The sequence below is a fragment of the Dama dama genome, chromosome 33 (genome assembly GCF_033118175.1).
Source record: "Dama dama isolate Ldn47 chromosome 33, ASM3311817v1, whole genome shotgun sequence".
NCBI classification, from domain to species: Eukaryota; Metazoa; Chordata; class Mammalia; order Artiodactyla; family Cervidae; genus Dama; species Dama dama.
Genome location: NC_083713.1, coordinates 23,766,335 through 23,781,215, shown reverse-complemented (window position 1 = coordinate 23,781,215; position 14,881 = coordinate 23,766,335). Strand labels below are relative to the sequence as shown.

General features: G+C 37.2%; 1 protein-coding gene across 5 annotated transcripts in view; it reads left to right on the top strand.

Moving 5' to 3' along the window:
• MTX2 (metaxin 2) overlaps positions 1-6,495 on the top strand; it is a 67,142-nt gene extending 60,647 nt beyond the window's left edge. For 4 of the 5 annotated variants that reach the window (XM_061135054.1, XM_061135053.1, XM_061135057.1 and 1 more), the window contains one exon: positions 6,036-6,495. In XM_061135054.1, the coding sequence (XP_060991037.1) occupies positions 6,036-6,210 (175 nt within the window). In that variant the 3' untranslated portion in view covers positions 6,211-6,495. Of the gene's footprint in view, positions 1-750; positions 822-6,035 lie in introns of all 5 variants that reach the window. The other variant, XM_061135055.1, reaches the window with a different exon arrangement.
• The last annotated feature ends 8,386 nt before the right edge of the window (positions 6,496-14,881 follow it).

Below are 14,881 nucleotides of genomic sequence, written 5' to 3'. Positions count from 1 at the left end.
ATTAAATTGAATGAGAAATTGAAAAAGAGATTTGAAAAAGAAAAAAATACTGCTGTTAACCATTAAGTAAATAGTAAAATTTGAAAATTATACCTTCATATATAGATTAGAAATGCAAAAATTATACTTGTGAACCTTAAGAAAAATTTCAGGGGGGAGTAGGATTTCATTGAGGTTTTTTAAATTAAGAAATCACCAGTTAAGAAAATTAAGAAGAAATTGCTCAAAAATATCCACAGGCAAAATACCCAAAGCATAATATAGCAAAGTTAATGGCAAGAAGCTTGATTTACAAATTTGAGTGATAGTCCTAAAGATCAGTGATCGATATAAAGAAAGGATATGTAAATTGTTTCTGTTAGTATGAAGAAATGACAAGTTAATAGTATAACAGGAAAGAAAAATAAGGGAACACTCAGACAAAATTAATGTTTTTGGAAAGAAAAATTAGAGAACACTCAAGACAAAATTAATGTTTTGGAAACTATAGACTATGAAAGGTATCCAAAAGAAAGAAATGTGGAACCATAACAATTGAAGAAAATGAAAAGGATGAGTGCAAAAATTTTTAATGGAAAGGTTAGGAAAACATTCATATTTTATGGTACTGTTTTTATTTTGATATGCAAATAAAAGACTAGTAGGTAACTGATGGATGTTAGCTGAACCTATTAATAGCAATTTTATAATATATGTAAGTCAAGCTATCATGCTGAACTTACACAGTGATGTATGTTAATTATTTTTCAGTAAAACTGGGAAAAAAGAGAATAGTGGATAACCAACAGAGAAGTAGAAAGATGATAATGCAGGATGAGAAGGTAACATTATGAAAGATGTTAAACGTCTTAGGAGGGGAGTTGCTGTTTATATCCAAATTACAATCCACAAACTACAGAAATTACACAAACTACAGTGGGCAGAAGGGTGGAAATGTTATGTTTTCTCTCCATATTATATAGAAAGGGTAATTAAAGCTGGAGGTACATGAAATCTTGGCTTGATTACATGATTCAGTAGAAATATTGGATGTCTCATAGGAGTTGCAAACATTTTTCTGAGTTTACTGTTTTTTTTTTAAAAAGTCAAGTTTGTGGTATAATTTACAAAAAGTAAAATTGGCACTTTTATGTGTATATAGTTTTGTGAGTTATAGCAGTGGTATATAGTTGTGTCCCACTACCACGGTGTACTCTTTATTTATTTTTAACAATATCAATATTTCAGTATACAGTCATTAAAAGAAAAGAGAAACAGAAACAATAGAGAAGAGTAACAGCACACACACGGTGTACTTTTTAAAAAGAGAATTGTGGGAATTGGTAACTTACATATGTCAGAGTCAGCTAATGTAAGTAGTTGCTGAAGGATTGCAAAAAATACGCATTGGAAGTTATGCATGTATTTTGATTTAGTGTAGTTTATCCTACTTCCTGTTAGGTGTTCTAAAAGTAATTGGTCGTGAAGTTGCGGTCTTTAGGTAACATCATATCAATTTTTATATGCTTGTTACCTGTATATAATTCAGCACCTTTTGAGTTATATAGATTACATTTGCAGCAGATAACATTTTAACCACTTCAGGGGTGCTACTAGACCACTCTGTTTAAACATACCTTCATACCGAAGCTCATTCAGAGCGCCTTCATTTATTGAGAAAAGGTGCCCTACTACTAGAAGTTGCATCGCAGAATATATTCATCTCTTTTAGGCTCTAGTACAAGAAACAGAGGGTGGTTAATCCTAAGTAAAGATTAGAAAAATAAATCCTAAATTGATAAGATACACATTTTAAGAAATATGCTTAGGGATTTGGAAGGATTAGTGTTCGTATTACGTCTCATAGAGTGCCTCAGCTCTACGTTATCTACCTTCTGCATCTTTGGTTTTTTTCAGGTGTTCATTTGTTATTAATTCTTAATCTGTGATGCTAGGATCATAGTGCTATTAAGTCCCAGGACACTTGTGATTTCTTTTAAACTATCCTGTTGACTACCTTCTTAAACATGGCCATAAATTGCACATTTGACTTTGATTAATAGTTCATGAATGTGTCAAAAGAGGGAAGGCTTTGGAAGACTGTGAATAACTACTGTTGGAAAATTAAATATTCTATATAGCTTAGGATGCTTTTTGTTTCATTATTTATTTAGCATATAACCATTCAGTCCCTTAGATTCCTTGCTAAGAACTGGGATTATAAAGATGTATGCTTTGTTACCTTTAGAGAACTTAGGGAATAAGAGAAAAACATTAAGTAAGTAGTTATAATATGGTATGAAAAGTACTTCACCTTTTTATTGATTCATTTAAACACATACTTATTGAGAACTTACTTTGGGCCAGGCGTTGTTCTAGATAATGGGGACATAATAGGAAACAAGTAGACAATGTCCTGGTGGAAGGAGACAGACAATTAAAAACAAATATGAGAAAGTTTTAAGTGTCATATGGAGAATTAAAATAGGATCACATCACAGTAAGTGACTATATGCCCAATTTAGTTTGCATGGTCAGGGGAGACTTTCAGATGTGACATTTAAGCTGTATTCTGAAAAACAAGGAGGAACCAGCAATGTAAAGTCAAGGGAAGGGTGTTCCAGCAGCAGGAATAGTTGGGTCAAGTCCCTAAGATTGGCTACTTTATGTTCAGATGAAAGAAGCAAAGCCATTTATGGTTGTGTGTTGAAAATGGTGTGGCTCAGACGGTAAAGAGTCTGCCTGCAGTGCAGGAGACCTGGATTCAATCCCTGGGTTTGGAAGATCCTCTGGAGAAGGAAATGGCAACCCACTCCAGTACTCTTGCCTGGAAAATCCCAAGGACGGAGGAGCCTGGCAGGACAGAGGAGCCTGGCAGATACAGTCCATGGGTTCACAAAGAGTCAGACACGACTGAGCGACTTCACTTTCACTTTCACAGCTGCAGAGGTGAGCCAGAGCCAGATCATCTGAGACTTGTACGCTTTGGGTAAGGAGTTTGGCTTGATAGTGTAAGTAGAGTGGAAGTTCATTGGAATGTTTTATGCTTGGCGTGGTATGAGCTGGTGATATTTTTTTAAAAAGTAGCAGAGCAGTTAAGTAGAAGCAGGGAGATAGGGTAGGAGGGTAGTACAGTTGTCTTGGTGAGATGATGGTGGTTCAGATGAGGAGATAATAATAGATAAGTGGTGGTATTCAGGACATATTTTGGTGGTTATGTCTCACCTGGCTTGCTAATAGATGTGAGAGGATAAGAGAAGACTCAAGGGGAACTCAGATTTTTGGCTTGAACAGTTGGTGCATATAGGTGCATATAGACTTTAATTTTAAGAAGATGAGGAGACAAGCTGATTTGAGATCATTATTGAACATTCATGTGGAGATGTTTGAATGTATTATTCTGGACTTCAGGGGAGAGACTCAGACTGGAGATAAATATTTAGGAATTAGTGACATGAAGACATATAAAGCCATGCAGCTACAAGAGGTCATTCATGAGTGGCGATCAAGGTTACATAGCTAGTAAGTTAGTGGCAGAATTGGGATTTGACAAAACCCCGTTGTGGAGAGAAATATCAATAACCTCAAACATGCAGATGACATAACCCTTAACGGCAGAAAGCGAAGAAGAACTAAAGAGCCTCCTGATGAAAGTGAAAGAGGAGAGTGAAAAAGTTGGCTTAAAACTCAGCATTCAGAAAACTAAGATCATGGCATCTGGTCCCATCACTTCATGGTCAATAGATGGGAAAACAGTGGAAACAGTGATAGACTTTATTTTTTTGGGCCCCAAAATCACTGCAGATGGTGACTGCAACCATGAAATTAAAAGACGCTTGCTCCTTGGAAGAAAAGTTATGACCAACCTAGACAGCATATTAAAAAGCAGAGATGTTACTTTGCCAACAAAGGTCCGTCTAGTCAAAGCTATGGTTTTTCCAGTAGTCATGTATGGATGTGAGAGTTGGTCTATAAAGAAGGCTGAGCACCAAAGAATTGATGCTTTTGAACTGTGGTGTTGGAGAAGACTCTTGAGAGTCCCTTGGACAGCAAGGAGATCCAACCAGTCCATCCTAAAGGAGATCAGTTCTGAATATTCACTCGGAAGACATGCTGAAATTGAAACTCCAATATTTTGGCCACCTGATGAGAAGAACTGACTCATTTGAAAAGACCCTGATGCTGGGAAAGATTGAAAAGATTGAAGGCGGGAGGAGAAGGGGATGACAGAGGATGAGATGGTTGGTTGGGATCACCGACTCAATGGACATGAGTTTGAGTAAACTCTGGGAGATGGTGATGGACAGGGAGGCCTGGCGTGCTGCAGTCCATGGGGTCGCAAAGAGTTGGACCTGACTGAGTGACTGAACTGAACTGAAAAGGTCTATTTTGCCAAACCAGGTTACTGCAACATATTTTTACATTTCAGGTGGATTAACATATTTTTTCTATAATTTAGGACTGCCACTGTAGGATTGACAGCAATAATTACTGATGGCATATAATGATGTGTTTTCTCCTTTTAGTAATACCATGCTGTGCTTAATCACTCACTTGTGTTCAACTCTGTGCAACCCCATGGACTGTAGCCCTACAGGCTCCTCTGTCCATGGGGATTCTCCAGGCAAGAATACTGGAGTGGGTTGACACGCCCTCCTCCAGGGAATCTTCCCGATCCAGGGATTGAACCCATGTCTCCCCCATTGCAGGTGGATTCTTTACCATCTGAGCCACCAGGGAAGCCCAATATTGTGCTAATACAGTATAATGAGAGGGTTCAGGGTGCTGACCCTCTGCTACAGTTGAAAATCCATGTATAACTTTAAAGTCAGACCTCTGTGTTTGTGGCTCCGCATCTGCAAACAGATTCAGTCAACCATGGATTGTGTAGTAATGTAGTATCTATTTATTGAAAAAAAAACTTGGCATGTAAGTGGACCTTAACAACAATTCCAGCCAGCCTTGTTCACAGGTCTACTGTAATTATTTTAATATAATGTAAATTTGTGATATCCCATATATAGTCCATTGGTAGCAAGGTAGATAAATTTCATCTTTTTGTTAGGGATATTTAATTAAAGGGGAAAAATTTTTGTTGAAGCCATTTTTGTATATCCTTCAGAAAGCTAAGTTTACTTTAAAAAGGGTAAGTAAACTTGCTTTCTTACTTTTATATCTTTAGCGTCTGGCACAATTACTGGCTCATTGGAGACCTGTTATATATTTAGTGAATAACTTAATAAAATTAATGTGATTATTTACACTAATATTATTTTAACACATTTAAATGGTACTACTATTTAAGAAGGGCTTCCCTGATAGCTCAGTTGGTAAAGAATCCACCTGCAATGTGGGAGACCCCAGTTTGATTCCTGGGTCAGGAAGATCCACTGGAGAAGGGATAGGCTACCCACTCCATTATTCTTGGGTTTCCCTTGTGGCTCAGCTGGTAACGAACCCCCTGCAGTGTGGGAGACCTGGATTTGATCCCTGGATTGGGAAGATCCCCTGGAGAAGGAAAAGGCTACCCACTCCAGTATCCTGGCCTAGAGAATTCCATGGACTGTATAGTCTATGGAGTTGTAAAGAGTCGAACAGACTGAGTGACTTTGGGCTTCCCTGGTGGCTCAGACAGTAAAGAATTTTCCCATAATATGGGAGATCCGGGTTCAGTCGCTGGGTTGGGAAGATCTCCTGGAGAAGGGAATGGCAACCCACTCCAGTGTTCTTGCCTGGAGAATGTCACGGACAGAGGAGTCTGGTGGGCTACAGTCCACGGGGTCGCAAAGAGTCGGACACGACTGAGCAACTAACACACACACTATTTAAGAAAGCAAGTCACATAACCAGCACATCATAGTTCAGAAGTTTTCATATTTTTTAATAGAAACTCCAGTAAAATAGAATAAATTCTATCAGGTTGGGGTAGGATTTATTTCTTAAATTAGTTTTTTCTTTTAGATATAATAATAAAGTGTTTATTTAAAAAGTAGTGTATATTCTACCTTGTAAGTTAAACCCTGTTCATGTTGCTCTCATTTATGCTTTTGTCTTAGGCCTACTGAACTAGATGCACTGGTATTTGGCCATCTGTATACTATTCTTACTACACAAATGACCAATGATGAACTTTCTGAGAAGGTGAAAAACTACAGCAACCTCCTTGCTTTCTGTAGAAGAATTGAACAACACTATTTTGGCAAAGGCAGCTCATCTATCAGATTGTCTTAGAGTTATGTGTCAATTCAGTTATTATTAAAAAATTTAAACTTTTGAAATATGTGTTACTTGAATGATGTAATAGATAATAGTATGAGAATTCAAAGCCCAAAATACTGCTTTTCAAAACCTCAGAACAAATTATGTAATGTATCATATACATGTCCTTTATACTATTACTTGTGTATACATTAAAATAATTTTAAATGATTTCATTTGATATGTTGTACCCCGTATCTTTGAAATTTTTGTTTTTTTGACACTTGTATGCATATAAAAATAAAGCTCAAACAACTATATGGCTGGTGTATTTATTAATACTTTCCATCTTTCTGAAAGCTGTTCTTTGAGCTTTATATGTGTAATAAACAGTGTCTTTTCTAAGGCAGTAATTTGTGTTCCATACTCCCAAGATTACTAGATACATGATGAACCTGGTCATGGGAAATACGTTCTTAACAGTGTACTTAGAAAATGCAAATGATTACAAAGCATTTAAATCCTGGAACAGATTTAAGAGCGTTTTTCTTACGTCAACTTTATTGAACTTAAAAACATTTTTTCACAGGGGCTATGCTTTACATTTGATAAAAAGATAGTTTTAAGAACTTAACTTTTTTTAAACTTCTTTTGGAATAGAATATTTTAATATTGCTGTTTTATTCCTTTTGTGGGGAAGTTGAGGCTTTCATGCAGGCTTAGACGGTAAAGAGTCTACCTGCAATGCAGGAGACCCGGATTTGATCCCTGGGTCAGGAAGATCCCCTGCAGTAGGAGTGGCAACCCACTTCTTTATTCTTGTCTGGAGAATTCCATGAACAGAGGGGCCTGGTGGCTACAGTCCATGTGGTCGGAAACAGTTGGACACAACTGAGAGACTAACACTTTCTTTACACTTTTGTTTTCTGAGGATAGTTTTCACAGAAGTATTTATTTATACCTAGACACTAGGGTTATATGCTGTATTTCTTTCAGTTTTTTTAATATTTTATGTAAAACCAGGGATGCTATAAGAGTCAGATGTAAAAATCATTTCATAAAATTGTCTAGAATAGTAGTACTTTTATGTTTATTTATGTACCAGACATTTTAACTCATTTAATCCTTACAAAAACCGTGAAGGTTATTATCCCAAGTTCACACAAGAGGAAATGGAGACACAAAAAGTTAGTAAGTGGTAGAATTGGAATTCAAACCCAGGCGGTCTTGGCGTCTGTTTGGATTTTTTAAAGAACACTATAATTTTTTTTTTAAGATGATAGATTTATACCTTTTAAGGAATGTATTAGGTTCTCCTTAACCCAAGTCCCATGTAAACATTGGGTTCTCCCTTTTGACTGTAGTGCTATTTATTAAAGCTTTCCTGAACTAATTTTGTAATTTGTATTATTATTTAAAAAAATTCCAATTTACGTGTGCTTTTGTACAATTTTTATGACAGGTTTTTTGGCTCTGTATTTTTATATGATTTTTTTTTATACTGGATAAGATTCTCTTCTTTTAATAATATCATTATTAAAGGAAATTAATACACTCTTGTAAATGCTGCTGTTCTCTCCAAGGAACCATAAGGGACAGTTTCTAAGGTTCCTGCCATGCCCCCCATTTTTTGTTTTCTTTTTCCTTTTTTTTGGTGAACTTCCTGTGAGGTCCTTGGAGAAAATCCTGTGAGTAAATGTGAATTCCTCTTGGTTTGTGGCCTCCAAGGTTTTGATGGTCTCCTGTTAGCTCACACTCTGCCTTTAGTCATTAAAGTATTAGATGAGTTCTCACTATTGTCCAGTACTGTCTTTTTCAGGTAAACAGCTGCTCATGTCCCTTCTCTCCTTAGATTTGGGTTAATTGGCCCTGTAACCTCAGCTTTCGGCTGGGTTCAAGAACCAGAATGAATTTTTGTATGGTGTTTATTATTATTACAAGATAGGGAGCAATGCTTTTCTTTACATTCTGAAATGGGAAATCTGGGAATCTGGGTTGCTTTTTATTCTTGAGGTAAGAAATGCTCATTAAGAATTAAAAGCGCTGAATTTTTAAAGTGGCTTTATTATGAAGAATTTCAAACATGAAGAGAAAATAAAAAGAATTCCCATGTACCTATGAACTTACCTCACTTCAACAGTTAGCAACTCAGGGAGGTCTATTCCCCACCCCACCCCCTTTTTTTATATGCTTTATAATATATGTTGCACACAAGTTCATGTAAGTCTGCTTTTGAAGATGTAATATAGAAACATATTCTTAAAAATATTTTCTTGTTATTTGACACTATTTTCATCTAATCCCAGTCCCTTACTCTACCACTGGAAGTTGCCATTATAGTGAATTTTGTGTTAACCATTCCCATGATTTAATTTTTTGCTTTTGATGTTTATATAAATGGAATCACACTCTACGCATCTTCTGTTTTGCTTCTTTCACACAATATTACATTTAAAAATTTCATTCATTTTGTTGTACCTAGCAGTGGTTCAGTTCAGTTGCTCAGTCGTGTCCCACTCCTTACGACCCCATGGACCACAACACGCCAGGCCTCCCTGTCCATCACCAACTGCCGGAGTCTACCCAAACCCATGTCCATTGAGTCGGTGATGCCATCCAACCATCTCATCCTCTGTTGTCCCCTTCTCCTCCTGCCCTCGATCTTTCCCAGCATCAGGATCTTTTCAGATGAGTCAGCTCTTTGCATCAGGTGGCCAAAGTATTAGAGTTTCAGCTTCAACATCAGTCCTTCCAATGAACACCCAGGACTGATCTCCTTTAGGATGGACTGGTTGGATCTCCTTGCTGTCCAAGGGACTCTCAAGAGTCTTCTCCAACACCACAGTTCAAAAGCATCAATTCTTCTGTGCTCAGCTTTCTTTATAGTCCAACTCGTATCCATACTGGAAAAAGCATAGCCTTGACTAGACGGACATTTGTTGGCAAAGTAATGTCTCTGCTTTTTAATATGCTCTCTAGGTTGGTCATAACTTTCCTTCCAAGGAGTAAGCATCTTTTAATTTCCTGGCTGCAATCACCATCTGCAGTGATTTTGGAGCCCAAAAAAATAAAGTCAGCCACTGTTTCCACTGTTTCCCCACCTATCTTCCATGAAGTAATGGGGCCAGATGCCATGATCTTAGCTTTCTGAATGTTGAGCTTTAAGCCAGCTTTTTTACATAGTTTTCTTTTATGTGCAAACATAGCACTTCTTTTCTCTGTTCTCTTGTCAGTGGACATTTTAGTTGTTACAGAAATTTGCTATTATAAAAAATGCTACTTATGAACAATCTGTACATATGTCCTGATATAAATATGTATGAAGTTTTCCAGGGTATATACTTAGGTGTATTATCACTGGGTTGTCAGGTATGTGTCTGTTTAACTTCTCTAGGTAATTCCAAATCATCTTTCTAAATATTTGTGCCAGTTCACACACTTACACTTAGCTACTTTGCAAACATTTGGAATTACTAGTGTTTTTTTGCTAATTGGTTTTTATTTAGTATTCTCTGGGTGACATCAATGAGTTGAGGATACATTTATTTATTTATTCTTAGCTATTCTGGGTCTTGGTGGCTGTGAAGGCTACTCTCTAGTTGCAGTGTGTGGGCTTCTTATTTCTGTGGCTTCTCTTTTGTGGAGCACAGGCTCTAGGGTTCATGGACATCAGTAGTTTTGGCACATGGGCTCAGCAGCTGCGGCTCTCAGGCTTTAGAGCACAGTAGTTGTGTTGCACAGGCTTAGTTGGTCTGAGGCATGTGGAATCTTCCTGGATCAGGGATCGAACCTGTGTCTCCTGCATTGACAGGTGGATTCTTTGCCCCTGAGCCAGCAGCAGAACCCCTACATTTATGTTTATTGGACATTTTCTTTTTTTTTTTTTTTGAAGTGACTACTTGCTATTCAGTCACTCTGTCATGTCTGACTCTTGGTGACCCCATCGACTGCAGCATGCCAGGCTTCCCTGTCCTTCACCACCTCTCTGAGGTTGCTCAAATTCATGTCCATCGAGTCGGTGATGCCATCCAACCATCTCATCCTCTGTCGTCTCCTTCTTCTGCTCTCCATCCTTCCCAGCATCAGGGTCTTTTCCAGTGAGTGGGCTCTTTGCATCAAGGGGCCATAGTATTGGCAACATTTTTCTATTGGGTTGTTTGCTACTCTTACGACCTATCAGAATCCTATTTGTATCATTGATATTAATGTCTACTTGATTATAAATGTTACAAATATCTCCTAGTTTGTTGTCTTTTCACTCCCTTTATGATGTATTCTAATGTACAGAAGTTCTTAATTTTTATATAATTAGTGATGATCAATCTTTACCTTCATGATTTGAGCTTTTTGTCCTGTGTTTATACAGAACATCCTTCCCAGTCATTATATATGAGTCAGGCTTCAGTGTTACAGTCCTGTCATTCATGGGACTCCAAAATATGGCCTTATTTCCTTTCCATGGGAAGTGACTCCTAAGTCCCTGTGCTTGCTTTATTTTCTGTATTTTAATCAATCCAGTGGACACAGTCTTGGGAACCAGTATGGTTATGGTATATCTCAGTGTCACGGAGCAGGTAACTGAAAACTATACCCACCCATTGTATGATGTTAAGCAAAATATTTATGTGAACTTATTTTAGTGTTCACCTTGTAAGTTCTTGCCTACTTGTATCAACAGAGGGGGATAAATGTTGTTAAAAAACAATATGTCAAAGAACATTTTGTGAAATTCCTAAGCACATTCAGTTTACTTTTTGTAAAAATTTGTAGAGAAAGACAATGTGAAACTGACAGCAGACATGTTGAGAAAAGTATAATCTCAACTGCATAGCACTCCTATATAAAACTTGGAAAAAAAAAAACAAAACACCTTAAGATACTCAAGGATTGGTTAGCTTGAAGAACTGTTCTACAAAAGCCCAACTAAACTCTGCCTACCTGGCTTCTGTGTTCTGTAGAGTTTTTTTGGCATAATTTATGATGACTCCATTAATAACTCTTAAACATTAAAAAACAAAAATCCCAACAGAATTCACTTTAGAGTGTTCTAGCAGGGGAGCATTTATTGTAAGGTATGAAATGGCTTACAGGACCACTGAAAGTACTGAAGAAACAGTAGATTGTACTTTCAGTAATGACTCCACAGAACTGGGTCACCAGTGAAGCTCTTGCCTCTTCTATGATCAGGAAGCCACGGGCTCCACAGCCATTTCTCACTGTTGTGATCAAGAAGCTACCGTGATTGGAATGCTCTGGTCACTGCTGCAGCATTCTGAGCAAGAATCAGATAATGCTTGCTGTAGTAAGCGTTAGCAAAAACAGATGCCTCTTTTTTTTTTTTATTATTATTATTATTTTTTTTTTTCCAGTGGGTTTTGTCATACATTGATATGAATCAGCCATGGATTTACATGTATTCCCAATCCCGATCCCCCCTCCCACCTCCCTCTCCACCCGATTCCTCTGGGTCTTCCCAGTGCACCAGGCCGGAGCACTTGTCTCGTGCATCCCACCTGGGCTGGTGATCTGTTTCACCATAGATAGTATACATGCTGTTCTTTTGAAATATCCCACCCTCACATTCTCCCACAAAGTTCAAAAGTCTGTTCTGTATTTCTGTGTCTCTTTTTCTGTTCTGCATATAGGGTTATCGTTATCACCTTTCTAAATTCCATATACATGTGTCAGTATGCTGTAATGTTCTTTATCTTTCTGGCTTACTTCACTCTGTATAATGGGCTCCAGCTTCATCCATCTCATTAGGACTGGTTCAAATGAATTCTTTTTAATGGCTGAGTAATATTCCATGGTGTATATGTACCACAGCTTCCTTATCCATTCATCTGCTGATGGGCATCTAGGTTGCTTCCATGTCCTGGCTATTATAAACAGTGCTGCGATGAACATTGGGGTGCACGTGTCTCTTTCAGATCTGGTTTCCTCAGTGTGTATGCCCAGAAGTGGGATTGCTGGGTCATATGGCAGTTCTATTTCCAGTTTTTTAAGAAATCTCCACACTGTTTTCCATAGCGGCTGTACTAGTTTGCATTCCCACCAACAGTGTAAGAGGGTTCCCTTTTCTCCACACCCTCTCCAGCATTTATTGCTTGTAGACTTTTGGATAGCAACCATCCTGACTGGCGTGTAATGGTACCTCATTGTGGTTTTGATTTGCATTTCTCTAATAATGAGTGATGTTGAGCATCTTTTCATGTGTTTGTTAGCCATCTGTATGTCTTCTTTGGAGAAATGTCTGTTTAGTTCTTTGGCCCATTTTTTGATTGGGTCATTTATTTTTCTGGAATTGAGCTGCAGGAGTTGCTTGTATATTTTTGAGATTAATCCTTTGTCTGTTTCTTCATTTGCTATTATTTTCTCCCAATCTGAGGGCTGTCTTTTCACCTTATTTATAGTTTCCTTTGTAGTGCAAAAGCTTTTAAGTTTCATTAGGTCCCATTTGTTTAGTTTTGCTTTTATTTCCAATACCATTCACCATTGCAACAAAAAGAATAAAATACTTAGGAGTATATCTACCTAAAGAAACAAAGGACCTATACATAGAAAACTATAAAACACTGATGAAAGAAATCAAAGAGGACACAAACAGATGGAGAAACATACCGTGTTCATGGATTGGAAGAATTAATATTGTCAAAATGGCTATTCTACCCAAAGCAGTCTATAGATTCAATGCAATCCCTATCAAGCTACCAACGGTATTTTTCACAGAACTAGACCAAAGAATTTCACAATTTGTATGGAAATACAAAAAACCTCGAATAGCCAAAGTAATCTTGAGAAAGAAGAATGGAACTGGAGGAATCAACCTGCCTGACTTCAGACTCTACTACAAAGCCACAGTCATCAAGACAGTATGGTACTGGCACAAAGACAGAAATATAGATCAATGGAACAGAATAGAAAGCCCAGAGATAAATCCACGAACCTATGGACACCTTATCTTTGACAAAGGAGGCAAGGATATACAATGGAAAAAAGACAACCTCTTTAACAAGTGGTGCTGGGAAAACTGGTCAACCACTTGTAAAAGAATGAAACTAGAACACTTTCTAACACCATACAGAAAAATAAACTCAAAATGGATTAAAGATCTAAATGTAAGACCAGAAACTATAAAACTCCTAGAGGAGAACATAGGCAAAACACTCTCTGACATAAATCAAAGCAAGATCCTCTATGACCCACCTCCCAGAATATTGGAAAACAGATGCCTCTTAACACACCTCCTCTTAACTTCACAAAGCTGGTGGCTAAATACCAGGATCTCTGCTGATGCTCAGTCGTGTCTGACTCTTTGCGACCCCATGGACTATACAGTCCGTGGAATTCTCCAGGCCACAATACTCGAGTGCGGAGCCATTCCCATCTCCAGGGGATCTTCCCAACCCAGGGATCGAACCCAGGTCTCCTGAATTGCAGGTGGATTCTTTACCAGCTGAACCACAAAGGAAGCCCTTACTGATGCTACTACAAAAGAATCAGAGCCTATATGATAATGCTACCAGAGAGAGAGTAGAATTGTACCTTCCACCTGTGAAAAGATTTGCTTTTCAAATCTTTCACACATGCATCTGATTGGCTTACTCTAAATAATATCCAAAACCCTATTTGTAAAGCATCTGGAAGATGTAGGTTTTAACTTACTAGCTTCTGTAGGAAAGAGTGATAGAATGAATGTTGAACACCAATCCACACTGTATTCATCACCCTTGAGTTTATAAAACTACTCCCCAACATATTCCTATACAAGTTTTGCCTCTCATACTAAATTTCTTAATGTATCTGGAATATTCTTTTTTAATTGTTTGAGGTGGCTGTTTAATTTCTTTCTTGTCTGAAATGGATAACTAATTTTTCCAGCATCATTTACTGATTTTATTATCTGGTCTGACTTTTTCCTATTGGTCCACAATCCCAGTTGTATTACCAGTTTGCACATAGGATTGTTTCTTGGTTGTTCTGTTACATTGGTCTAGTCCATGTATGGCTATCTTATTTGGCAACAAAATAAAATTATCTTAGTTACTATATTTTATGTCAAATTTTGATATGTGATAAGGCAAATCCCCCATTTTCTTCTTCACCTTTATAAATTGAAGTTGGACCTTTGCACTTCAGTGTAAGTTTTAGAATCAATTTTTAAAATTCCATCAAAAACAAAAAAGTGGAATTTTGATTGCATTTACATTGAATCTCTGAATTATTTTGGGGAGATTCACGAAATTCAGTTTTTATATTCATGAATGTGTCATGCTGCCACATATCTCTTTAATGTCCTTCAATAGGTTTTTCTTCATAGAGGTTTTGAAAATCTTTTGTTGATTTTGTTTCTATGTTCTCCCTCTTTCTATTTTTAGCCATTATAAGTAATTACAAATGCAAATTGTTGATATAAAAAATCTTCATGAATTTTGTATATAATCTCTCCAGTCATCTTGTTAAATGTTTTTATTCTAATGGTCTTTCTAAGGATCCTTTTTGGTTTTCTGTAGATAAAATAATATAATTCCTAGATAATGGGAGTTGCGTTTCTTTCAAACTTTTGTTTTCTACTTGTCATATTGTGGTAACCTGCACCTTACATTAATGTTAAATAAAAATGGAATATCCTTTTTTGTAGATTAATTAGATGGGAGTTGACAAGCTTAAACATATTGTTTCTGCTCTTAAAACGTGGTAAATA